At 39.6% G+C, this 27060-nt stretch overlaps 1 protein-coding gene across 1 annotated transcript in view; it reads right to left on the reverse strand.

Moving 5' to 3' along the window:
* The window catches only part of Ccdc7 (coiled-coil domain containing 7), a 185079-nt gene extending 160204 nt beyond the window's left edge, over positions 1 to 24875 (reverse strand). The window contains exons 1-10 of the mRNA XM_087900322.1: positions 24638 to 24875; positions 20131 to 20242; positions 17565 to 17888; positions 16463 to 16555; positions 14582 to 14665; positions 8487 to 8507; positions 8202 to 8234; positions 6896 to 7050; positions 3710 to 3771; positions 3101 to 3157 (exon numbers count right to left, since the gene is read on the reverse strand). Of these exons, the coding sequence (XP_087756448.1) occupies positions 3101 to 3157; positions 3710 to 3771; positions 6896 to 7050; positions 8202 to 8234; positions 8487 to 8507; positions 14582 to 14665; positions 16463 to 16555; positions 17565 to 17837 (778 nt within the window). The 5' untranslated portion in view covers positions 17838 to 17888; positions 20131 to 20242; positions 24638 to 24875. The remainder of the gene's footprint in view (positions 1 to 3100; positions 3158 to 3709; positions 3772 to 6895; positions 7051 to 8201; positions 8235 to 8486; positions 8508 to 14581; positions 14666 to 16462; positions 16556 to 17564; positions 17889 to 20130; positions 20243 to 24637) is intronic.
* Positions 24876 to 27060: the final 2185 nt, after the last annotated feature.

Raw genomic sequence — 27060 nt, forward strand, 5'->3', positions numbered from 1 at the left:
AACAGTTCAAGGCTTGAAAATTAAAATAAAGGCAATAAAGAAAACACAAACAGAAGGAATTCCAGAAATGAAAAAGCTAGGTAAATAGACAGGAACTACAGAGGTAAGCATAACCAACAGAACGCAAGAGATGGAAGAGAGAATCTCGGGAGTTAAAGATACAATAGAGGAAACAGATTCATCTGTTAAAGAAAATGTAAATACAACAAGTTCTTAATACAAAGCATTCAGGAAACCTGGGACAATCTGGAAAGACAAACCTAAGGATAATAGGGTAGAAGGAGAAGAACTCCAGCACAAACGCACTGAAAATATATCAACAAAATCATACAAGAAAACTTGCCCAACCTGCAGAAGGTTATGCCTACGAAGGTAAAAGAAGCTTACAGAACACCAAATAGACTGACCAAAAAAAAAAAGTCCCTTTGTTACATATTAATCAAAACACTAAACATACAGAACAAAGAAAGAATATTAATAGCTGCAAAGGAAAAAGACCAAGTAACATATAAAGACAGACCTATCAGAATTATACCCAGCTTCTTAATGGAAAGCTATTGAAAAGCCAGAAAGTTCTGAACAGATGTGCTGCAGACATGCGAGATCAAAGATGCAAGCCCGGACTACTATACCAAGCATAACTTTCAATCAGCATAATGGAGAAAGCAAGATATTCCATGACAAAAGCAGATTTAAACAATACCTATCCACAAATCCAGCCTTACAGAAAGTACTCGAAGGAAAACTCTATCCCAAAGGGAGCTAATGTGCTCAAAAAATACAGGCAACAGATACCCTCACACCAGCAAATCTCAGAGAAGGGAAACACACAAACACTACTACCGAAAATTATAGGATCATTAATATCTCTTAATATCAATGGACTCAATTCACCTATAAAAAAGCATAGGCTAACAGAATTAATATGAAAATAGGATCCATCCTTCTGCTGCATACAAGAAATACACCTCAACCTTAAAGACAGACATTAGCTCAGAGTAAAGTGGTGGAAATTTTTCCAATCAAATGGACCTAAGAAACAAGCAGATATACCTATCCTAATATCTAACAAAATCAACTTCAAACTAAAATTAATCAAAAGATATGGAGAAGGACACTTCATACTCATACCAGGAAAAGCCCATCAAGATGAAGACGAAGACTCAATTCTTTACATCAATGCCCCAAGTACAAGAGCACACACATTTGTAAGAGAAACATTACTAAAGCTTAAATCACACATCAAACCCCACACACTAATAGTAGGAGACTTCAACACTCCACTCTTGACAATGAACAGGTCTACCAGAAAGAAACTTAACAGAGAAGTAAGAGAACTAACAGATGTCATGACTCAAACAGACTTAACAGACATCTATAGAACATTTTAACCAAACACAAAAGAATATACCTTCTTCTCTGCACCTCATGGAACCTTCTCTGAAATTGACCACATACTCAATAACAAAGCAAACTTCAACAGACACAGAAAGAATTGGAATAACCCCCTGTGTCTTACTGAATCATCAAGGCTTGACGTTAGAATTCAACAACAACACAAATTGCAGGAAGCCTACAAACTCAGGAAAATTGAACAATGCTCAAATGACTCACCCCTGAGTCAAGGAAGAAATAAGAAAGAAATTAAAGACTTCCTAGAATTCAACACAAATGAATACACAACATCTCCAAACCCATGGGACACTGTGAAAGCAGTGCTAAGGGGAAAGTTCATAGCACAAAGTGCCTGCGTTAAAAAAATGGAGAAAAATCTCACTAGCGACTTAACAGCACACCTAAAAGCTCTCGAACAAAAAGTAGCAGACTCATCCAGGAGGAGTAGATGAAGGGAAATAATCAAATTGAGGGCTGAAATCAATAAAATAGAAACAAAGAAAACAAACAAAGGATCAACAAAACAAAGAGCTGGTTCCTTGAAAAAAAAACTAATAAGGTAGACAAACCCTTATCCAAACTAACCAAAAGGTAGAAATAGAATATCCAAATTTAAAAAATCATAAATGAAAAGGGGGACATAACAACAGAAACTGAGGAAATCCAGGGAATCATTAGGTCATATATCAAAATATGCACCCAAACATACAATAACATTCAAACTTCAGAACTATCAGAGACGAAGAGAAAAAAACCTAAAGAACCAAAGGGACCAAAATGACCTTCTAGAGAGGAAAAAGATGAAAAGCATACCAGACTGCCCTCCCTCCCATAGAAGCAGCGAGGAAAACCATCTCTGCATGTCACAAGTCCCCAGGATCCCAGAACTTCACGGTGTCCACACAGTACTGCAACCCAGTCCTCAATGCTAGTCTGTATGCCCATGACTCGAGCATAAAGCCACTACCAGAGCAAGTGCAGCTTCTGCTGAGTGTGTGCTTCTGGGCCAGTCGTCACCAGAGCTGCAGGTGCGACAGGAACATCTCCAATGTGGTTGCTGAGGAAGCAGCATCCAGACCTCATGGTCACTGCTAGGCCATGCCCACCTGTGGTTCAGAACTCAAACTCATACGCATTTCATAGGCAACAAGACTCAGTGCTGGCGCTACCATCATTAAGATCAGCTATATTGGCTGCCATCAGTTATTCCCCTGAAACAGATTTCCTTAGGTGAAATACACACACATGCACATGTGTGCGTGTGCACACATAAGCACACACACACACACACACACACACACACACACACTCACACATGAGAATCCTAAACAGTCCTTAATGCTAAAAATCTCGACAGGTCCCCGTGAAAGTACTTGTGTATAGTATATGAAGACTCCTACACTGGTCACTAATGCACAGACAACAGAAAGAGCTTCAAGGATTCTGAGCTGCTGTTTGAGGCCAATCTTGGATACACGAGACCCTTCCTTAAACAAACAAACAAGCAAACAAACAAACAAAACCTGATGAAATCTTGAAAGCAGCAAGAATACAGAGGTTTCTTACTATGATAGTATGAATGAGAATGCCCCCCACAGGCTTATGTACAAGACCACTTGGTCCCCAGTGGGTGAGGGTAAATGGGAAGGCTGTGCAGTCTTTAGGAGGTGTCAGCATGATGGAACGCAGAAGAATGGCCACTTACCTGGCTCAGTTTCAGAAGCAACTTGAGATTCATAAACTGAGTGAGTTTTTATGAATTCTGAAAGAGATATATGTATCTGCCATTATACATTTCATATATTCATCCTATGCATTCATTGGGTTGACAGTCTACATTTTTAATTTTAATGATTTGCCCAAGGGGAAGACGGAACAACTCCATGGGAACAACAGCCAAATCATAATAGCATTCATCTTCTAAGAATATTTATTTTTACTGTATGTGCTTGAGTGTTTTGCCTGATAATGTGTATCTGTATCTTATGTGTACAATGCGTGCAGACGCCAGAAGAGGCAAACAAATTCCCTGGAACTGGAGTTACAGAATGGTGTGAGCTGCCACGTGGGTATAGCAATCAAACTTGGTTCTTCTGCAAGAGCAGCCAGTGTTCTTAACTGCTGAGCCATCTTGGCATTAATCTTTTACATTTCCAAAATCCAAACTGTAAGAAAAGTTGCAGTGAAATAGAAAACTCCTACTGAACAGTGTATTCAGTTTGCCACTGTGTAATTTTTTAATTGCAAAAATTGAGCTTTAAGTATCAAAGTGCTAATATAGTTAGGAAACTGAATAAACATTTATAAATATTACCTTCGATTTGGTTCTCTATAGCTTCGTAACTTTTTGCTGAACCTGGGAGAGTGTCTTTTTCCCTGCCAAGAGTGCCAATAAATAAAACTTGTCATACACATTAAGAGTTGTTACACTGCCCAAGGAACTATATTTTACAGATTAGACATATGGTGCCAAGCTAACCTATCATTTGTCCTTCATTCATAGTTACTAAGATAAATAAATTATAAAACCATCCTACGCTATAATGGCCAAATTCTGTGAATTGTGCATTCCAGAATGTAGTTATATACACCAGTAACATTTAGAACTAAAATAACAAAACCCAGTCTGTAGAAACTGGAGCTCTCTTTTTGCTAATTCTCACTTGGTGCCATGCTCAGAGCACACGGCTGAGAGTGAGACAGTCTTCTCCAAACCTCTATGTGGCCTGGAGCCAGTTACTCTGCCTCTCTCCTTAGATTCTTTATTTGTTCAAACTTATATACGCTATTTCCTGTCTCATAAAGTAGTTATGACGCTTCCAGGAGAAACTAGAAAAACACCTTGTGCACAGAAGACATTTAAAGGTCAAACATAAACACATTCAGAAAGCATTCCTGACAGCAAACAGCTGAGAAATGTACAGAAGCCTCCTTACCATACCAGTGTAATAACAGTTCACAGAAAGCACATGGAGAGACTGCATATGGAGTATTGTTCTCTTCCGACTGTGAGTAGTTTTTCTTTTAGCAATATGAAACTGCTTTGTATATACTTGAAAACCAATGGGGGAAAGTACAATTCTAAACCTGGTTTTATAATTTTTTTAAAAAAACGTTGGGTTTGCTACTAGGACTTACTCGATCAAATTCAGACGTGTGAGACCCAGAAACACAATGTTCGGGCTCACCTGTAATTTCTGACTCCAAATACTCAGATGTGAGCATATGACATGAAGTCCTGACTAAGACTAGGAAAGTACAAAGGGACTATAGGCATGGGGGAGGCATATGAGAAGGGAGAGCAGCGTATGGGTGATATGAAATGGGAAATAAAAAAAGCATGGAGGATTTCAACTAGAGAGGAGGGGTGGGAGGTCAATACAGAAAGATAAAGACAGAGGAAGAACAAATAACACCAAGATTGCTGGATAAAGCCTCAAGAAACCCTATTGCTTTATATTTACTTAAATTATACACAATACATATTAGTGTCTATCTATCTACCTATGTATCTCATAGATACATATGCCTATCTACATCTATAGATACATATATCTGTCTATCTGTCGGTATGTATGTCTATTTACATGTCATCTATCTATCTATCTATCTATCTACCTATCTATCTACCTACCTCTATCTATCTATCTATCTATCTATCTATCTATCTATCTATCTATCTATCTACCTACCTACCTCTATCTGTCTGTCTGTCTGTCTGTCTGTCTATCTATCTAGCTATCTTCTTACCTACCTACCAATCTACGTAACACCAAGGAAGTTACACCAATTGGATGACAATGATCCCCACCAAACACCAGAACTAACAGAGACACCAGTACCAGGAGTGAGAAACTGTCTATTGAATGGTTGGTCGGGGTATCTGGGGTGGTCCCTAAAACAATACAGACTATCTATAGACCTTGGTTGCTTCTTGGGAGTTGAGGGTAGAACCCTGAAGAAACTGTATACTTTGGACACGCAGTCAGATGACTTGAGCTGTATCTGACCTGATGGCTTTCTTCCTGCAGTCTAGTTTCTACAGTGCCAAAATATACTTTGCAAGCTGCCAAACAAGGGAAGCAATTAAACAGTCCTGCCCAGTTGACCTGTGAGGATGAACAATGTAGCAAGATCTCCGTAAGGTGCCATAGGGGCCTTCCCATGTTGTTGGTAATCATCCGCTGTCTAACTTGACATAAGGCCCACTCAACAGGAAGGAAATCATGTCTAGTACTGGAAACATAGCTAGTGAGATCATGTACCTCAAAAAATAATCTACCATCGCCAGTTCGCTAAGCCTGAACAATGCCTAACTATACTCTAAGTCTTATCCTTAATTTCATAGTTAAGCGTAACTACGCTTCTCATCAAAGAGGCCTCTCTTTATAGCAAATGCAGGCCTTCTTAGAAATTCTCAAGTGGACAGAATGCATAGGCCAACAAAGCACAGGGAACCTAGCCCCAACAGATATTTCTATATCATAGCACCTGCATCATTTTTCAGAGAACATTTCAGAAAAGGGAATGGAAAGATTGTAAGAGCCAAAAGACCAGGAAGTCTAGTGTGAAACAGTCTCTCCTAGAAATGCCTGTGCAAACAAGACTAGAGAACACTGGCAGTGTTGGTGAACATGCAAGTGTGGAGGTGAAAGTTTTTGCAGGGTCCCACCCCTAGACAAAGAATTACAGTTATTGACTGCTGGGAAAGGAATAATCCTGTCTCAGAGATGATCCCTCTTTATGGGCTGTCCAATGCAAAATAATCAGCCCTGAAACTATCAAACACAAGCAACAAACTCAGCAGGTTGTAATTATGTATTTGTGCATACCTATAATGCATATATACATAGGTGTATGCAATGATAATAAACAAAGGGGGTTATCAATTTGAGGGAGCATGGAAGGGCACCTGGGAAGGACTAGAGGGAGGAAAGGGAGTATGATGTGATTCTGTTTCAACTAGAATATATTTTTAAAGTATTCAGAAACATGTTTACAATCCAGATGTCTTAAAGAGACTATTACCCAGTACAAGTTGTAAATAATAACTATACATGGCTGTTGAGTAGTTAAAATATGTTTTGTATGATCCAGAAGCCAATTTGTCTTACTAAATCAAATTTGAATAGCCACACGTGACTAATGTCCAGTGCACTGAATAACACCATCTCAGACTATTAAAATTTCAAATCAGATGCCGGGCGGTGGTGGCACATGCCTTTAATCCCAGCACTTGGGAGACAGAGGCAGGTGGATCTCTATGAGTTCGAAGCCAGCCTGGTCTACAAGATCTAGTTCCAGGACAGGCACCAAAATTGCACAGAGAAACCCTGTCTCAAAAACAAAAACAAAACAAAATAAAACCCTTCAGAATCAGAAAATGTAACTAAACATTCATATATCATTTAGAAGTTTTTTTTAATAGCAGGAACATTGAGTTGGTTTACATCCAATGCTAATTACTGACTTTATCAATTAATCCTTATATTTCACTTACATTTGTTTAAACATCAAGGATCCCTTACGCCCTCTCAAACGAGTTTTCAGATCTTCAACTCTATGTAACAGATTTGCTATTTGTGCGATGTTTAATTTGAGCGTTTTATCATCTGTTGGGAAATCTCCTTCTAAAATGCTTTGGTCTTTACCTATCTGAAGTAACAAAATTGGCCAGTTACTAAAGACCCGCTTGATCGCATACTTCCAAAGCATTTCGTTATTTCCTTCATCAACCTGAATAACTTGCATTTAATCTAATGGTTGGTCATATCCAAACACTGGTATAGTAGCTACAAATGCAAAGAAGGGCCCTTCACCATCAGTAGAGCTACAGCTCACTCAGGATACTTATATGGCAAAGTTGATGTTTACTATTCACATATATATACATATACATATGTATATGTATATATATGTGAAAATCCAATAACAATGCAACTCAAGAATATTTAAAAGAACAATTTAAAAGAATATTTAAAAGTCACCTATTTTTTCTAAGAATATTCTGCTGTAATAAATTATAGAAAGACAATGATAAAGTCATGACCCTCTACTGCCAAATCCCAGATGTCACTGTGCTTTCATTTTGCATGGGGAACCATATAGAAACCTTTGGATGTCTCAAGCTTGAGGGAATAAAAACAAAGAGACGTTTCTGAGTGATGCTGACGTTTTCTGTCTTCAGCCTTTAATTTTATAAACCAAATAACCAGCCCCCCTCTCTTTAAAAGAGTGTTGAGCTAGAGAGGATGATAAGCATAGCAAATGGGTGCAGAAAAATTCTGAACAACCTCTGAAGCTACCTGGGAAGTAATTCTTTCAGGCTAGGGGAATACACATAATCTCTTCCAAAAGAGAATTAAAAGCACTTGAAGAGGACCAGTTGTTCTCAATCTAGTGGTTAAAGTATTTGAAAATCTAAAATGCAAAGGATATCATTTTAAATCATTTAAAAAGTCAACGTGTATATTATGCATAATTTTTAAGCAGAGGAGAGATTTTAAGTTGATAAATTCATATAACTTTTATGTAAACCAAAAAGGAAAAGTGAGTGAAATTTTCGTTGCTCTTTAGGAGAAAGAATGATCCAATAAATACTGTTCTGTCCTGAACTCATGTAGAAAAGACATATGCAAATTACTGATAAATATTTTTACTAGCAATTATTTTTCAACATAAATTAAAATATTACTTTAGAATCAATGATTATTGAAACATTTGATTTATACATTACTTTAGACAGATTTTCAAATGGGTCAAATACTTGCTAATGTAACCAATAGTTAAGAAGTTTTATATATTACCTCCTCCATTTGGTTGACTTGTTGCTGAAACCACTTCATAAAAAAGGAATAAAAAAGAGAGAGTTAATACATGTGTCTATGAGTCTGAATCTGCCAAGCACCATTGCTGACTCACACACACACATCTCACAGGGTTCAGAATGGGGCTAGTGCAACATACAAATGCAAATAGAAACTTAAAAATATCTCGTAGCAACCATGGAAGCCTGCAACTGCAAAACCTAGATCATCTTTGCTTCCTATGCATTCTTTGTGGTTTAAGTTGTAATGAATTGAAACACATACCTTGAAAAGAGACTCCAAAATCTGGAAAACAAAGTTTTTGTTAGTATATTTAAAGATAAAGTAAGTATCATGCAACTCTTAAAATTTTGAATTATAAATTTGCTAAAATAACTACAAATCTACAGTTTCAAAGCTATAATAATTTTGTAGATATGGTGTGCAGTCCATTTTGCATGCATAAATACTTCGATTACTCCATAGAATTTTGGAGTCAATTATTCACATCTAATATTTTGTTTGTGAAATAGAGTATTCAGAAGAGAGTCATATCTGTGTTATATGTTCTACAAGGGGTGATTAACTTATCTTAACACAAATGGTTATGGAGAGGTGCAACTTCAGAGGGAAATCACCTTAGGCTATCTTAGCTGCAAACAGTCATTTATTGTCTACCTCAGTGTATGACCTGGTGCTCTCATGACTACTAGACCAATTAGTTTCCGGTGTACAGACAGATCCACAAGTTCCCTCAACTGAATGGCTAGGAATGCATGAACTGGCAACCAAGTCCCACAGCAAGGATTTCCCCACCGTGCCACAACCTGCCTACCTGATGTTCCTAGAAAAGTATTTGAAAAAAAAATGCTTGATTTATAATTGTCTTTGTTCTCATAATTTATGCCAAGACAGTTTATTTTTTGAGGCAATTATTAATATTGCTTCCCTTTTTTCGCTCTCTGCTTGTCATTTGTCAACAGGAAGGCTTCTGAGTTTTGTGCCTAAATTTTGTGTTCACTTATTTTACTGAATATATTTATGAGTAGAGTTTTTTGTTTGGTGGCATCATTAGGGTCTTTTATATAGAGAATCATATCATCTGCAAATTAGGATATTTTGACTTCCACCCTAGGTGACTGAATCAGGTAATTAGTGGGGCCAGCAATCAGCTGCTGACTTTAAGTGACAACTTTTTGTTGTTGTTGTTGTTTTGAGACAGGGTTTCTCTGTTTAACAGCCCTAGCTGTCCTGGAACTAGCTCTTGTAGACCAGGTTGGCCTCGAACTCACAGAGATCCGCCTGCCTCTGCCTCCCGAGTGCTGGGATTAAAGGTGCATGCCACCACCGCTCAGCATACGACTACTTTTCAGGCTAAGGTCTGAGGTGAACTAAATTGTGATTAATGGAGCTGGAGTGTAAAGCAAGAATACGAAATGCTTCCTGAAGAGAGGATTGCATGCTTGTCTTAATACTGTTAAACTGCTGTGGCAAAACATAACAGCAGAGGCAACTTATAAAAGAAAGCGTTAGCGTCCAGGATGATGAAGCAAAGGCGCTGTGGCAGGAACAGGCTGGAGCTCACACCTTGATCTGAAGTACCAGGCAGAGAAAGCACACTGGGGATGGCCGGAGCTGTTAAAGTTTCAAAGCCACCCCTGTGACACACGTCCTCCAACAAGGCCGTACCTCCCAAACAGTTCCACCAACTGGGGACCAGTTTTTAAAATATGATCTATACAGGCTACTCTCTCTCATCCAAACCCCCACATTCTACCTCACAGCTACCCCAAAGATGTGTGGCCATATCATAATGCAAGATGTACTTAGTCCAACTTCAAAAGGCTCTGTCATTTTTCAGTCTCCACACTGTTTCAAAGTCCAGCATTCAGAATCTATTGTCAGTCTCAAGTCAATCATATAACTGTTAAAATCAAGATGCACATAACATACTTTCAACACATAATGGCACAGAACATACATTACTATTACAAAAAGGAAGGAACCCAGTCACTGCGGAAACGCTGGACCAAAGCAACGAAGCCACATAGCTGGGCCAAGTTCAAATCCTGTAGCTGAGCTCTGAGTTTATGAAGGAAAACACTTAATTGGGTGAGAGTCCATGAGGGCGGGGCCGAAGCATGGCAGTAAGAAGGCTGGGGGCCAAACCACAGAGAGATATTACTAAGAAAGAGAACTACAGGCCAATCTCACTCATGAACACTGATGCAAAAATACTAATAAAATACTGGCAAATCAAATCCAAGAACACATCAGAACCATCATCCACCATGATCAAGTTGGCTTCATCCCAGAGATCCAGCGATGGTTCAACATATGAAAATCTGTTAATATAATACAAACAAACTGAAAAATGAAAACCACATGATTGTCTCATTAGATGCCAAAAAAGCTTTTGGCAAAATACAACATCCCTTCATGATAAAGGTCTTGGAGAGAGAAGGGATACAAAGAACATACCTAAACATAATTAAGGAAATATACAGTAAGCCAACAGCCAACATCAAACTAAATGTTGTTGAGAGAAACTCCCAGCGATTTCACTGAAATCAGAAATAAGACAAGATTGTCCACTCTCTCCTTATCTATTCAATATAGTTCTTGAGGTCTTAGCTAGAGAAATAAGACACAAAAAGGAGATAAAGGGGATAAAAATTGGAAAAGAAGTCAGACTCTCACTATTTGATGGTGATATGATAGTTTACTTATGCAACCCAAAAAATTCTACCAAGGAAATTCTACATCTCATAAGCACTTTCAGCAATGTAGCAGGATACAAGATTAACTCAAAAAAATCAGTAGCTTTTCTTTACACAGATGTTAAAGGGGCTGAGAAAAAAATTACAGAAACACCACCCTTCACAATAGCCACAGATAACAAAACATCTTGGAGTAACTCAAACCAAACAAGTGGAAGACTTGTATGACAAGAACTTTAAATCTTTAAAGAAAGAAATTGAAGAAGACACCAGAAAATGGAAAGATCTCCCATGCTTTTGGGTAGGTAGAATTAACATAGTGAAAATGCAATCTTACCAAGAGTAATCTACAGATTCAATGCAATGCCCAGCAAAATCCCAGCAAAATTCTTCACAGACCTCAAAAGAACAGTCCTCAACTTCATATGGAAAAGCAAAAAACCCAGGTAGAAGAACTTCTGGAGGCATCACAATCCCTGACTTCAAACTCTACTACAGAGCTACAGTCCTGAAAACAGCCTGGTATTGGCATAAGAACAGACAGGAGGACCAATGGAACTGAATCAAAGACCCGGATATTAATCCACATATCTATGAGCACCTGATTTTTGACAAAGAAGCAAAAAATATCAAATGGAAAAAAAAGCATATTTACCAAATGATGTTGACATAGCTATATCAACATGTAGAAGAAGGAAAATAGATCCATATCTATCACGAAGCAAAAAACTCAAGTTCAAATGAATCAAAGACCTCAACATAAAGCCAGCCACACTGAATCTTATAGAAGAGAAAGTAGGAAGTACACTTGAATGATTGGCACAGGAGACCACTTCCTAAGTAAAACCCCAGTAGCATAGACACTGAGAGAAACAATTAATAAATGGGACCTCCTGAAACTGAAAAGCTTCTGTAAAGCAAAGGATACGGTGAACAAGACAAAACGACAGCCTATAGAATGGGAAAAGATCTTCACCAATCCCACATCAGACAGATGTCTGATCTCTAAAATATACAAAGAACTCAGGAAATTGGTCATCAAAATAACACACAATCTAATAAAAAAAAATGGATTATAGGCCTAAACAGAGAAGTCTCAACAAAGGAATCTAAAATAGCTGAAAGACACTTAAGGAAATGCTCAAAATCCTTAGTTATCAGAGAAATGCAAATCAAAACAACTCTGAGATTCCATCTTACACCTGTAAGAATGGACAAAATCAAAAACACTGATGACAACTTATGCTGGAGAGGTTGTGGGAAAAAGGGAACACTTCTGCATTGCTGGTGGGAGTGCAAATTGGTGCAGCCCCTTTGGATGTCAGTGTGGCGATTTCTCAGAAAATTAGGAAACAACCTTCCTCAAGACCCATCAATACCACTTTTAGGTATATACCCAAAGGATGCTCAATCGTACCACAGCAACGTGTGCTCAACTATATAATAGCAGCATTGTTTGTCATAGCCAGAACCTCCAAACAGCCTAAATGCCCCTCTACTGAAGAATGGATAAGGAAAATGTGTAAATGGATAACATTTACACAATGGAGTACTACACAGCAGAAATAAATAACAGCATCTTGAAATTTGCTGGCAAATGGATGGAACTAGAAACATCATATTAAGTGAGGTAACCCAGACCCAAAAAGACAATGATCACACGTACTCACTCATAAGTGGTTTTTAAACATAAAACAAAGTAAACCAGCCTACAAATAATAATCCCAGAGAACCTAGACAACATTGAGGACCCTAAGAGAGACATACATGGATCTAATCTACATGGGAAGTAGAAATAGACAAGATCTCTGGAATAACTTGGGAGCCTGGGGACCGTGGTAGAGGGTTGAAGGGGAGGGAAGAGGTAATGAGGGGAGCAGAGAAAAAATGTAGAACTCAACAAAACCAATAAAAAAAAAAGAAAGCTGGGGGCTCATGTATTGACCCAAAGGCAGGAGGCAGAGAGAGCACACTGGACATGGCGGGGCCTTTTGAAGCCTCAAAGTTTACCCCATGACACACTTTCTCCAACAAGGCTACACAACTTCCCAAACAGTTCCACTGACTGGGAACCAAGTATTCAACCACGGTCTATATGGGCAATTTTCATTCAAAGCACCACAATGTTTAAAGTTGAATTTTCAAAAATGGCCTTCAGAAGGTCATGATTTAGGTAAGCACAGTGACTGTAAACACTGTGTGTTTCAACAGCAATGCTTGCAGAGCCAGACAGATACAGGGCCCCACCTGAAGAAAATGTGCCGTCAATAGAGGGGTTTAATACAAATGTTGGCTTTAAGACAATCAACATTTCATTCTTGTCTAGTAATGAGACATGGTCCAGTCACGTTCCTTGGCTTCTACAAACTACTGAAAGAATACAGTGTGGGATTTTTTTTTGATACATTTATGAGCTATTTGTGTTTTTTCATCTTTGAAATACCTTTGTATGTCAGTGACCTATCTTTCACTTTTTGGTCCAGATTCATAATAATCATGATAGTCACTTGTCACTTGGACATGATCCAAATGTTTTGCTTATATGACTTTTTCCTGTCCTTTTCATAAGGAATTATGAACAGACAGATGGAGAGGGAGGAAAGGGAAGATGGAGAAACAGCAAAGACAAATGATGTCAGTTACACATTACAAATCAGTTACAAATCATTACAAATTGGACATACGTATATAGTATAGTAAGGATTATAAAGTACACAATATTATATATTATTAACTATATAATGTATATAGAACAGAAACCAAATATTGACCCTCACCTATAAATACTGAATCTATTTCTCAGGTAACACAAGAAAACATCATAAAATAATCAGCTTTAGCCTGCCCCAGTGTCTTGCAAAGGTAATCATGATCATGGTGTGTTCTGAAACTCACAGTGTATTGGCAAATGAGAAAAACATGATTTTATTTAAGATTTAAAAAAAAATTTTTATTTTCAGTAGGTGTTTTGTCTGAAAGTTCATCCATATAAATTACATGTGTGCCTTGTACCCCCAGAGGCCAGAACCCATGGGTGTTGGGTCTCCTGGAACTAGAGTTACACAGGGTTGTGAGCCACCAGGTAGTACTAGGAACCAAACATAGGTATTCGCAAGAGCAACAAGTGTTCTTCACCACTGAGATGTCTATCTAGCCACATATTATTTTATTTTTGAAATATAATGTATATATGAAATAATGATAATATATAAGGAGAAATGATAATATATAAAGAAAATCAGGGAGTCAGGCAAAGCTATGCTAACAGTATTTTTTTTTTCATAGTATTCTTTTCATACTGGGAAAGAATCCCCATGGTGATACTTGGCTTTTGTTTTTTTTAAACCTGTCTTTGGTTTGAAATTAACAATAATTAGAAAAAGATTTTGATAATGCAAACTTTATAAAAATGAGAATTAAAATATAGAGATCACATTTAAAAGCACATATGACCTTATTACTACTTTACTTAAAGAAAAATCCACAAATATACGTCCTACATTGAGAATAAAGAAATATAAAAAAGATTCTCTAATGACCCTTGTCATCCTCCAAAGGATTGATTCCAGACTAATATGGCTGATTGCAAATCGCATCACAGTTTCGATGACCAAAGCAAGTTCTCAGAGTTGACACTGGACACTGACTCGGAATACATACGTTACGTTCTTCCTTAACTGCTTCCTCCATCTGAGCTGCAAACTGTGAACAGCACAGCAAGAACGCATTCATATCAGCACCAAGCTTCCAAAAAGAACCACAAAACAGAGTTACTGTCAGTTTTAGAAACCACTTGTATACCCACTTGCTTCTTAATGTATCTTGAAAGTATTTTAATTTTCTGCAATTTCCATCCCTTCAAACATGGGTGGCAAAAAACTATGTTTCAAATGTTATCCCAGAAAACCCTCCTTGAAATGAAACATGGAAGAAAGTACATCCTAAGGAATGATGAAACACAACATGCTTTTGTTTTTCTGTTGGCTTAAGAGCTGCACCTGAATCTACTGATATTTTAACTACCATCTGAGGGCAGCAGCCCCCATCCATATCCCCACTCACAGCAGTCAATACTGCCTGCTTAGATTGTGGTCTCGTGGGATTTCTGGTCCCATTGGCACCAGCTAGCACCTGCTAGGCTGCAGTTGTGGCTGCCAAACGTAGGTTTTAACTTAGTCTTTATTGTACTATTTACCAATAAAGACCTGGGAGTCAGATGTTGGGGTGAAAACCTGCTAGATCAGAGAAGCCAAGAACCAACCAGCTGACTTTCCTCTTTAGGTGGAGACCCAGCAAGAGAAGTGTCTCTCCATTCATTCTGATCAAAAAGATTGTGAATCTTTAAGGCCCTCCCTACTCCTTCCTGTGCCCCCCCCCTTTTTCCTGGGTCCTCTGTACTTTCGATGGCTAATTCTTGTCAACTAGTCACTGGATCCACCTTCTGGTCCAAGGTTAATTTCATTAACATAGTTTCACAATGCGATCAAATATTCCACAACAACATCAAGGAAGCTTTTTTTTTTTTTTTTGTAGCCAATGGGAGACCACCATAGAAACTCACAACTGTCCAGAATACAAAAACAATTGACCATTGGGTGCTCATCCCCAGTAAATACATCCACAGCACAGCCCACATGGAATAACAATAGGTAAGTAACAGTTTAAAAATGTAGGTGCAAATGTATGGTTGAGTCGAACAAATGTGACTGGCAAGATGGCTCCGCAGTTAAGAGTTCCTGATGCTCTTGAAAAAGAGCAGAATTCAGTTCTCAGGAACTACAACATTGGGTGGCTCACAGAGCCCTGTCACTTTTCTCGACTCCAGACTCCACTGCATGTGCTCATTCACATATACAGATAGGCACATGTGCACATAAATACAATTTAAAAGAGACCTTAAAACATTAAAACAAGCAAAAAGTGAAACCTAAACAAAGCAAAAACAGTCCACTAAATGAGAACCATGCTGTTATGCTCATAGCTACATTATAACAATATGTACAACAAAGACATTTGCTAGGTCCAAAAAACTTTGGTATTTTTCTTTCCACTTTAAAATCTAGCAAAGAAGGTATTTTTAATTACATTTTATTATTTATCTGTGTGGGGAGGGGCTCGGGAGTGACTCATGTTTGCCTGCAACAGTAAACATGTGGAGGCCAGAGTACAACCTGCAAGAGTTGGCCCTCTCCCTACGCCATATAGGTCTCAAGGATTGAACTCAAGTTTGTCAGGCTCTTTGGTAGGCTCCTTTAGCCACCGCCCATTGCTGGTGCAAGAACACTGTCTTATATTCAACTCAAACAAAGTAACCAAGCTCATATTCAAAACTCAGCACAGAGGCAAGATCGGAAAAAAGCGGACTACAGATAGTTAAGACAGGAGTTGGCAGAGGCTGGAAACACTAGCACATGTCTATCAAGTGTCGTAAGAGGATCTCTGTATGGATAGGGGTCCACTCGGACGGCGTGTGTTTATTCCAAAGGCAACGGTTAACCCTTCCAACGCTGAATTTATTTCCTTAGCTTATGTAACACATACAGATAAAGATACCCCTTCATCCTTGGGTTTCGTCAGTATTTGCTCTCCATCTTCGTCGACAGTTCCATATGTATCTTCCAAAGCACTAACAACCTTAGAGAAATACAAATCAAGTTGAAATCGTTATTGTCAAAAATGCTAAAGCCATCACACCACGATTGTATAGATGTCACTTGATTGCCGGTGGCAGGAGGTTCCACTTTCTACCCTCTGACTACCCTTTGACGTATCATTAAGAAGATGCCTGCTCAACAGTGCTTAATCCTGCTCCCTAGCCATGGGGACATCCCAAAACTCATCCTTCTCTATGTGAAAAAGAAGTGAAAAGTTATTCACATGCCTGGGAATATCTGAAGAAAGCAGAGGTTTCCTCAAAGTCTGATTTTCCTTTGAATATTGCATTTAAAGAAAAAGAAGTATAACGAGCAGAAAGCAATAAACTTTAAAAGACATTCTCCAAGATGACACACTGACCAGGTATCTGGGAAGCATGATGAACTCTAATTTTTACATTGGAGTCTTTCTTGTTCGCATTTAAAAGAGGATTTACAGTTTGACTGACAATCATTTTGTAAAAAGAAACTTAGAGAAACATTAAGTCCTATGATTTCTGAGGTGCAGACAAGAATGACTGCAGTTGGCATGAGATCTCAAAAATGCCTATACCGACAAAGCCCTGCTTGTGAAGAGAGGGTTACCTGGTTAGCTAGGAATTTTGATTTTAGGAAGACAGTGTGTTCTATGCTGAGCTGCTTTCCTTGGAATTCTAATACATGCTTGACAGAGAATACTTTAGGTTCTCAACCCTCTGCATACTGTGTTTCTAATGATATCTTCTGGTCCCCATTCTACTTAACTCATCATGATTCATTTCCGAAGGAACTAAGCATGCGTCACATGACTTCAGACAGAGAACACTCATAGCCTTGGCCCTGTTTTATTTCTAATCTCCCTCCATATGCTGAATGTAATAAATCTTATCATTGATATAATGATATACAGAGTTCATCATAATTGATTCTATCCTTATATAATAGCAAACCCTCCCAGCTAGTGACCATCTTGGGGGTTACCTCAATAGGACACACAACAAATATCTTACCATCTTCAGGTGTTTGGTAATCTTCCTGACCATTTCATCTTCTGCTATTAAATCCTTTGTCTTACTTGATGGTATTGGCAAGGCATAACGTACAATTGATTCTCCTGTGGGTGGCGACCGTAGGACCATTGGTTCGATCTTCTCATATTGTGACTTGGCATTACGTTTTTCTTTTGGCTTAGGTGTTGAGTTGAGAAGTCCTTTTTTATAAGGTAATTCTGGAACACTTGTCAATTTTTTATTAATGGTTGATAGGGGCTGTGCCCGTTTCATCTTTATGGCTGGTTTAGTTTCCAAATTACATGTGCAAAATTCAGTACCTCCCTGTGAACAAAACATTAAGAGATTTAAAGAAAAAAATCCTACTCTGTTCACTTAATTAACCACTGAGTGAGAAGTATACATGTGCATACATGGATCCACATGCATACTCTCCTTGTATTTCCCAAGAAATACATAGATTAGATATTAAGACCTTTGACAGTTTCTTAATCATCAACTATCAGACAAAGTAGCTAGTCCACCCTGAATGCATATACGCTAACAAGATAAGACAATTTGACGTAAGAAAAACACAAATCACCAGAAAAGTACAACCACAGGCAGAAAAATGCATCATGCATGAAGATGATCGAGAAACGCTTAAGACAGAGAAAGACGACAGGCACTGGAAGCAGGGGTAAGTGGTGTTTTACAAGACCCAGATGGAAATAGTACAAGCGAAAATGGAAACGCATAGCTGACCACACCACTGCAGAACAGGTTTGCAGGGTGGATGATCAGACAGGGGTGACAGGACAGAGAGCAGCAGAGAGAAAACAGAGAGACAAAGATGTGTTGAATTTTTCAAATGCTGATAGACAGATAAGGGAAAGATAAAGCATAGACGAAGAAATACTCCAACAAATAATAAAGACGAATTTCTCAGACCTAAAGAGGACCCGAAGGGACAGATTGAAATATTCTCAGAACGCTCATAGGAAACAAACAAAAACACAAAACACATCAGAAAAAAAGGTAAACACCTAAAAGGGAAAAGTAAACTTTCAGAGAGAACAAGAAACCTAAAAAGGAGGGAAAAACTGAATGATACCATTTAATATTTCTCCTCACAAGATTATATATTTCATCAAAATTTCAAACTCATTAAGGATTAAAAAGACACACAGTTCAAAGAATCAACCAGCAAAGGAATGAGCTGGGGCTGAAGCTATGGCCTGGGGCTAGAGTCCAAATCCCTTGCCACCACCAGCTCAGTCAGAGCAAGTGGTGAAAAAAAGATGACCAAGTGGTCTGCGTGGGTCACTGAGCAGTTTCTCATGGCCAGCAGTGTGGTAGTCACTCCTTATCATCAGGAGTTCAGGCCTGCCTAGCGAGGCTAGACAGGTTCAGGATGGCTCATTTTAGTTGGGTGCTTCAAACTGAGCACTCTTTGAATTTATGAGATTGGCCACAGAAAGACGATCAGCTCAAATCCTAACCAGCTTCCTCACCCCAGGCCTCAGCATTTTCTGGGCACTCATATAGTGTGGGGTGGTAGTAGCTGGAGGCCTCTCCTGCCACCTGTCAAGCCAGGGAATAGGGAATTACCACTTCCTGCTCTGCCACACCTCCTCTTGCCCATTCAAAAGCAAGTCTCTTGCTTCTCTCCATGGGAAGTCCTGTCTACAGTTCAAAGTGCATCCTTCCCCAGCTCCTGTCCATTCCAAGAAGACAAGGCTGAGACTTTCATTCTTGATTTAGGTCTTTGCTCCTTAGTGGACAACAGTCATTCCTCTCCTTTTAATCTCACACTAAGGGATTTATCCATTTTGATCACCAGCTCCTTGACCATCTCCTTGTGACTTCCCCACCCATCTGAGGTCCAGCTTTACTGGGCTCCATTTACCAGCTCCCAGGAGATCGAGTCAGTCTCACTCCAGAGTGGGAATGGTCAGAGGGATCCAGCTCAGAATTTTCCCTGCTGGAAGGCAGCTCCAAGCCGGCAAAAATAATTGGGTTTGAAGTATGAACCTGGCATCTGGTGTGGGAGGTCCTTCTGTCTATGTGTTGCTTTTATTGATTAATGAATAAAGAAACTGGCTTGATCTATAGCAAGGGAGAAGGAAGGCAGAGTTGGGGAGAAGCCATGGAGCTGCCACCGGAGACAGACCTGCTGAACTTTGCTGATAGGTCACAACCTCGTGGTGATGCACAGATTAATAGAAATGGGTTAAATTAATATGCAAGAGTTACCCAATAAGAAGATAGAGCTAATGAGCCAAGCAGTGTTTTAATTAATACAGTTTCTGTGTGATTATTTTGGTTCTAGGAAGCTGGGATGAACAAGTGACCTCCTTCAACAGGCATCTCTACTCACCTTGAACAGGAAGACAAAAAGGCAAACCACAAAACGCTCACTGCAATCAGTTTGCTGGCAGGAGAGCTGGAGGAGCCCAAGAAAGGCTCAAGGCACAGGTCTTTCTTTAACACTGAGCCTCCGGACTTAGACTCCGGTACAATTCAGAGGAGTAAGAGGATTCCATGTGATGAGAAACCACTCTTTGTAGCAAGCAGGACTACTTACTGTGCTGCTGCAGGATCCGTTATCCTCTCCGAGCTTTCGTCATCTTGGAGGCAGGGCCTGGACTGGATGCCGTGTTGGCTTGATGGAAATGCACTTTGCTCTCAAGGAGGATCTGGATTCCCTCAAGGAAGAGTTAGAGCAACAAAATCTAATCAGAAAGGCTCACTCCAGGAAATGTGCAAACCTAGTGAAAGATTGGAGCAAAGTCAAACAACAACTTGAGAAGATAAATGGGAATGTGGGCTCTATTGCAGAGTGGAGTAAACAGATCTGTCTGCTGACTTCTGAGGTAAACACCTCAAAACCAGAGCCCTCTTAGCTGTGCACTTGGCTTGCCTACCACGGTGGAGGGTCTTCAGATGAGCACCACTCTCACTGGCAACGTCTTAAACAGTGTTCGTATTGCCATGGAGGCAATGTGGAAAGCTGAGTGTACAGAATGGAATTACGGCAGAGTGATGTGGAGAGTAATTTAATTAACCAGATAATCCCATCACCATCAGCCACACCGAAATTTGGTAATAAAAACCCAGGTGACAAGGTAGGTTTGGCCTGGGAGCTGTAAATAATTCTGGGGGGACATCGTTAGCTTTAGGATTAGATTCGTTGGCTTTTTATTCTTTGTTTAATTTAATCCCAATCTGGGAATCACAGAAGTCTTGTTGGGGTTTTTCACAAATCTCTTTCAAGATTTGTAAGTGTAAGAAGTATTCAGAGGAGAACTACATTTTCCGTCTGAGTGGGTTCCAGTGGTACTCAGCCTTCCTAATGCTTCAACCCTTTACGACAGTTCCTTATTTTGCGGTGACCACCCACCTCATGATAAAATTATTTTCATTGCTACTTCATAACTGCAATTTTGCTACTGTCACGAATAACAATGTAAATATCTAATATGCAGGGCATCTCACACGTGACCCTGTGAAATGTTGAGAATCATTGTGCTGGACTGTTTGCCCACTCCAGCTGCACAGAAAGAATGAGAGAAAGCGTTCATGACACAAAGGTTTGGTCCAATTTATCCTGACAGATATGAATGCTGTCTAGTAGTTTTAAGCCTTCCAAAGCTGCCATCTTTCTTTATTAGACATTCAATTTGATATTGTCTAATCTTCATTTTTTTGTAGAAATATTAAACTTAAATGTTTTTCCACGAGAGTGTTTACATTTTTCCTTCTAATTTTTTTTGGCGTAATATTGTCCTTGTCTACCTGCACTATTTCATTTTGCTGGGGGTTAATGAATAGTTTAAAGTCATCTGGGCACTTTAAGAAACGTGATGACTCATGCTCTTCTGGGAGCTTTCTACACGACATTCCCACTCTTGATATATATACCATTTCAGATGTCACAACCAAATAAAGCTCTAACAGCGGACTGAGAATGAGAATAAACAAGTTAAATGTACAAAGATTAGACTAACCATAGTGGCAAATACATGTGATTCCTGTATTCGGAAGGCCAAGGTGGGGGGATCATGAGTTGGAGGCTACCTTGGGTTACATAGGCAAAACAGTAAAGATGAAGCGGAAGAAGGGGAGGCTGAGGGTGAGGAGCAGAAGCAGCAGCTACACCAAAGCTGACACAGCTTTATAGCAGTTACACTCTGGAACATGTGAGTTGCCCATCAATAGTGTCAAGGAGCCAATGTTCACACCAGTTTTGAGAAGTGAAAATAACTAGTATAAGGCTAGCAAAACTGGACTTGGTGGTTTTCTATAAAGAGGACACAAGTTAGGGGGTTAGGGAAGGGGAGTTGTATCTGGGAGAAGTTAAAGGGTTGAATATGATCAAAAGGCACTGTATAAAATTCTCAAAGAATTAATGCTAATTTAAAACAACAAAATAAAGAGAAAATTTTATATTAAACATACGCACAAAATAAAAAGAGAAAATATAAGGATCTATTGGCTGGAACAAAACAAATAAGATTCTGGTTTGGGCACCCAAAATCTAATATTAAGAGGGTCATTCAACGTATTTATAAAAGCGTGATAAGATTTTTAACTTGTCAGAAATTATGGAAAAAGTTCTTTGTATCTTGCTTACACATTCATGTGGAATATCACCATTGGTGAACATAGTAAACTATCTTAGCAACTAGAACACAAAATAACAAAAAAAATAGCAATGGCATTCAGCTGGACAACATGCAGAGAGTGAGAGACCCTGGAACCGTCATCTCTAATGGGATGTCTCAATCAAATCCCTCCCCTCGGGGCTCAGAAAATCCTACCGAAGGGGAAGCAGAAAGACTTTAAGATTCACCAAGAAGACAAGACTTTCTAAACACAGTAGGACTGACGCACATATGAGCTCATACTTGTTGAGGCAGCATGCACAAGCCTGAGCGTATCTATGCTAGAGAGGACCAGCGCTAACGGTGGGCAGGGGTCACCGCCACAAATGCAGAAGCTCTCCCTAGTTGATAATTGTTCACACATGAAAAACTAGTGTTCTCTTACAGACTCTCGCCGAGTACACAAACCACTCAAGGGCAGGCCAGATACTGGCAGTAAATGGGTAACCCAAGAAGAACTCAATGGCATTTTGGAGGTTCTTTGTCTCATAACATTTTTGCTATGGCTCTCTCTCATTTTCTTACAGGTCCTTTGTGTTTTATGGGATTTCTCTAAGTGTGAATGTGTATGTTCCTGCAGCGATGCTTTTCTAATGCTTTTCCTTAGGTTCTTTGCTTAGGCTCTTTGTCTTGTTTGTTTTGTCCTATTCTTCTTGTTTTAATTATTCTATCTAATTATATATCTTTCTTAGATACCTGTTTGCTTCCTGATGAGAGAGAGCAAGAAAGGATGCAGATTTGGGTGGGTGGGTGGGAGGTGGGAAAATCTGGGAAGACTTTGAGGAGGGAAAACTATAATCACAATAAATTGCATAAAGCAAAACCTATTTTCATTAAAACATTAGTGATGGTATAAAATAAACCATTTTCATAAAGGTTTTAAAGACCCAATTTCTCAAATACATTGGACATGATTCCTAATGTCAGCAGTAAGTGCTTATTGATACAATTGTGGATTTGAAAGAGTCGGCTCTTTCTGAATAGAAACAGAGAAGAGGGTGGATGGGATAGGGATGGGGTGAGAGGAGAGGAGACAAGCAAGACTGTGGTCAGGATATAAAAACATAAATAAAAATAAAAAATGAAAATGAAATAGTTTTACTTGTGAGCTTTAATTAGCACGTTAGCCAACAGCAGACATTTCTGGTAGAAGTCTAAGAGCCATCTTATAAAAAAATTTCACTATGCACATCCAGAGACAGGGATGTACATTTCAAATATGTGTGAGCAAAAACATGGAAGTCCAGTGCCTAGTTGACTTAACTTTCCTAGAGAGCTATCAGGGAGGGAGTAGAGAGCATAGGAATACAGGAACTCTAGAGAAACTTAGCTGTAATAGGGACTAAATGCTGTATTCCTAGAAGGAAGAAATGTGGTCAAGGGGAGTTTCCTAATGAGGAGAAGTAAAAGTTTCATCTTGTGATAGGCTGAAATGTATTCTTATCCAAACGTATCCAGAACCTGTACGAGTGACCAGGTCTACTTGTAGATGTCATCCGCTAGAGTTCATGTTAGACCTGAAGAGACCTCAACTCAAGGGCTTTCTTACACAGAGTAAACACACAATATAAGCACATAGAGAAGAGAATGTCCCTGCATGTGGTGCAGATACTGGAGCGACATGTCTCCAAGACAAGGGCAGTGATGGCTGCGAACAAGCTTAGAGGTGAGCGGAGCAATACAGTCTCCCTAATCCCCAGGAGCAACCTGCTGCCCTGGAACCACCTTGACTTTGAGCTTCTAGCTCCAGAACTAGGGGATGGTCATCTTTCATTCCAAGCCACAAAATCAGTCCTGCCTTGATACACTAGCCTCAGGCAATACACACACACACACACACACACACAGCGATGGGGATGAACCAATGGGAAACAGGGTCCGAGTGGCAGAGATCCAGCTGTGGAACAAATGCCCTTGAGAAACAAGAAGGGGCCTTAAAGATGGCAACGTGCTTCAGGCAGATATAAAAAAAAACTTTCATGGGGCAAACGTGTGGGTTACTTTAAGTAACGAGTAATAGTAAGGTCACAACACTTAGTGATCAGAGATAGGCCCTAACAAACGCATCCACAACGTTCCAATAAATAAAAGATGGAGCCCTCCTTCTAACAGTCTAGGAGGCGGCTCGGATGTCACCATTTATTCGCTTGTCATTTCCCACCATTATTAACAGTTATTTCACCAGGTTAATTTGCTCATTTTAAGCCTAAAATATTGAGCACAAAAAAATGTGACAGGGTCAGGAGGGCCATTTTGGGAAAACAATGAATTGCGTTTGATTTGGCAGCCCGAGGAACCAGTTGCTTTGGTGACGATTGTACATCAAGGACTCATCAGCAAGGATGCACTTGCCGAGGTGCCTAACGCGCCCCTCTCTATTTCAAGAAGGTAGCACCTCCCACCTGCTCCCTTCTTAGAGGAGTGTACCTGCTGACGCTGTTGTAAGTTGGCTCGCTGGGTGGCTTGACTTTGAGAAGGCAGGCTGTAAGGTGAGAATCTATTTGCCTGAGAAAGTTGTAAAGTCCGAGTCTCCTAAACTTCTTTGGAAGAAGCCAGTAAACTCTCCAGACAACAGCACTGCCCCAGTACAAACAGACATTTGTGCTGAAAGGGAAAGGTGGGCCTCTGCGCCCAGGGTGGTAACAACCGACCACAGGGCACGCGCCTAGCCTACCCTGATCCTTTGCGAAACGACTACGGGGCATGCGCGTGACCCTTGACTCGTCAGAAGCTCTCACGTCCACAAAATGCAGCAAAGACCGCAGGGCGTAAGTCAGCTCTGCTACTTAAGCAGCTACAAGAAGTCCTGTGGGTATCAGAGATCATGGACACCTAGAACACCTATGCCACACTTTTTTTTTTTTTAACACAGATGTTTAAATTAAAAAGCCAACAGAACTAGGCGGTGGTGGCGCACACCTTTAATCCCAGCATTTAGGGGGTGGAGGCAGGCGGATCTGGATCAGTTCGAGGCCAGCCTGATTTACAAGACCTAGTTCCAAGACAGGCTCCAAAGCTACAGAGAAACCCTGTCTCAAAAAACAAAGAAAAAGCCAACAGCAAGCTTACAGTGCCCTGCTAGGAAACAAGGAGCAGTGGTTTTTCCAGAATGGAAGAGGACAGAGAGTGACAGTTATAGGTTTTCACAGAAAATAAAACAAAGACATAAAAACTAAAGTAAATAAAATGCTTTGGGATGCTAAGGGAGAGATGCGTCTTTAAGCAATTGCTTGCTCTAATGACTGACATCAGGAGCAGCCCTGATGTTGCAATGTCATGAGAGAGCTCTAGGTATGTACCTTTAATGATCACGTATTTTCTGGGAATGAAGAGAAGGTTTTGTTTATGTGCAATAGCAAATGAACAGACCTGGGATTCCTTTGGAATATGCAGTCTGAGGTACCAACAGGGTCACTGATTTGGATGGTGTGCTGATAATATCTGTTGCTGCATAAATAAGCAGATGTTTATGTTTGCTAAAGTATGTTAGTTAAAGAAATACTCAGCTTATTGAAGCTTTTTCCCTGTGAAGAAAGTTGTTACTCTTCAGGAACCTTGGGAAGATCCGTAGATGAGTACTGATTGGCAGTCACAAATGTAGCTCTATAGCAGGTTTATCTATTGCTATACAGCTTAACATATCTGATGATAAACATCACTTGCGAAGCATACTATGAAACAAATGAGAAGAGCTTCGGGGTTTAAAGTCTGGTGGCGAGGGAGAGTTAACTTGGCTTCTCTATGCCTCATTCTGGGGATAGTAATACGAGAAAGGATGAAAGAGCTGAATCTCAGTGTTAGAATAACGTCTAGCAACTGTATAGCAGGTTCTGAGGAAGTGAACTCCTGACATCATTAAGGAAGACTTTGCCCTTTTAGGACTTCAGCTGTATTTTCTAAATGTTTTTTTTTTTCCACAAAAACTTGATTTTGTTGAAAATGACAATAATAAGACATGCTGACATACTTCCCTCTACTAAATATTGAAAATAGCATCATTTTTCCTTCTCTTTTGACTTTTAGAAATTTGTTAGACTCTGGTGGGTGTGATGGTCATACCTGATATCTAAGCATTCAGGAGGCTGAAACAGGAGAATTTCTTTGAGTTTAAGGCTAGCCTAGGCTACATACCAAGTCCAAAGCTAGCATTGGGTAAAGAGTATAACCTAATCTCAAAAGACCACGCCAAGTTTTAAAATTGTCAGCGACGTTATTGGCGATAGTATTTGTTCTGAGGTTACACTGTAATTGGTAATCCCTGTATAACTCACTAGTCCTTGTTAATTTGGATGATACGTCATCATCTTCTGCAAACCCCAACAAGGTAGAAGAGCAAGCACAAGTATAAACATAAGCCTTTCAGGTCAAGGTATAGTCCATGAAGGGAAAACAACAGGTTTCCCTTTCTATACAATAATAAACGACAACTCTCATGAAATCGAAAAGCCCAAGTATTTACTAGTAAGTCAAGAATGGAGCTTAACTAGACAGAGCACTGACATTTAGCTCAGTGCCCAGCACCCTCCTCCCGTGTAACTGTATAAATGCCTGAACAGGACAAAATGGGACAAGATAAGCATACGGGAAGGGTGCTGCAGAGCTCAGGCACATGGGATGTAAATAGAGGTCACTTGAATGAACACTTGGAGCTAATTACATCACCATCAGTACGCCGACGTACTGGCCTCCTCTACAAAGTCAGCCATTTCATTATCAAACTTAAAGTTCTATTTTCGCTTCTCATTTGCTCTGATGAGCATAAACAACAGGATCAAAAGCAATTTGGGGGAGGAAAGAAAGGGTTTCTTAGGCTCATCATCAAGGGAAGGAAGCCAAGGCAGGAACTCGAG

This window comes from Myodes glareolus, chromosome 22 (genome assembly GCF_982192425.1).
Source record: "Myodes glareolus chromosome 22, mMyoGla1.1, whole genome shotgun sequence".
NCBI lineage: Eukaryota > Metazoa > Chordata > Mammalia > Rodentia > Cricetidae > Myodes > Myodes glareolus.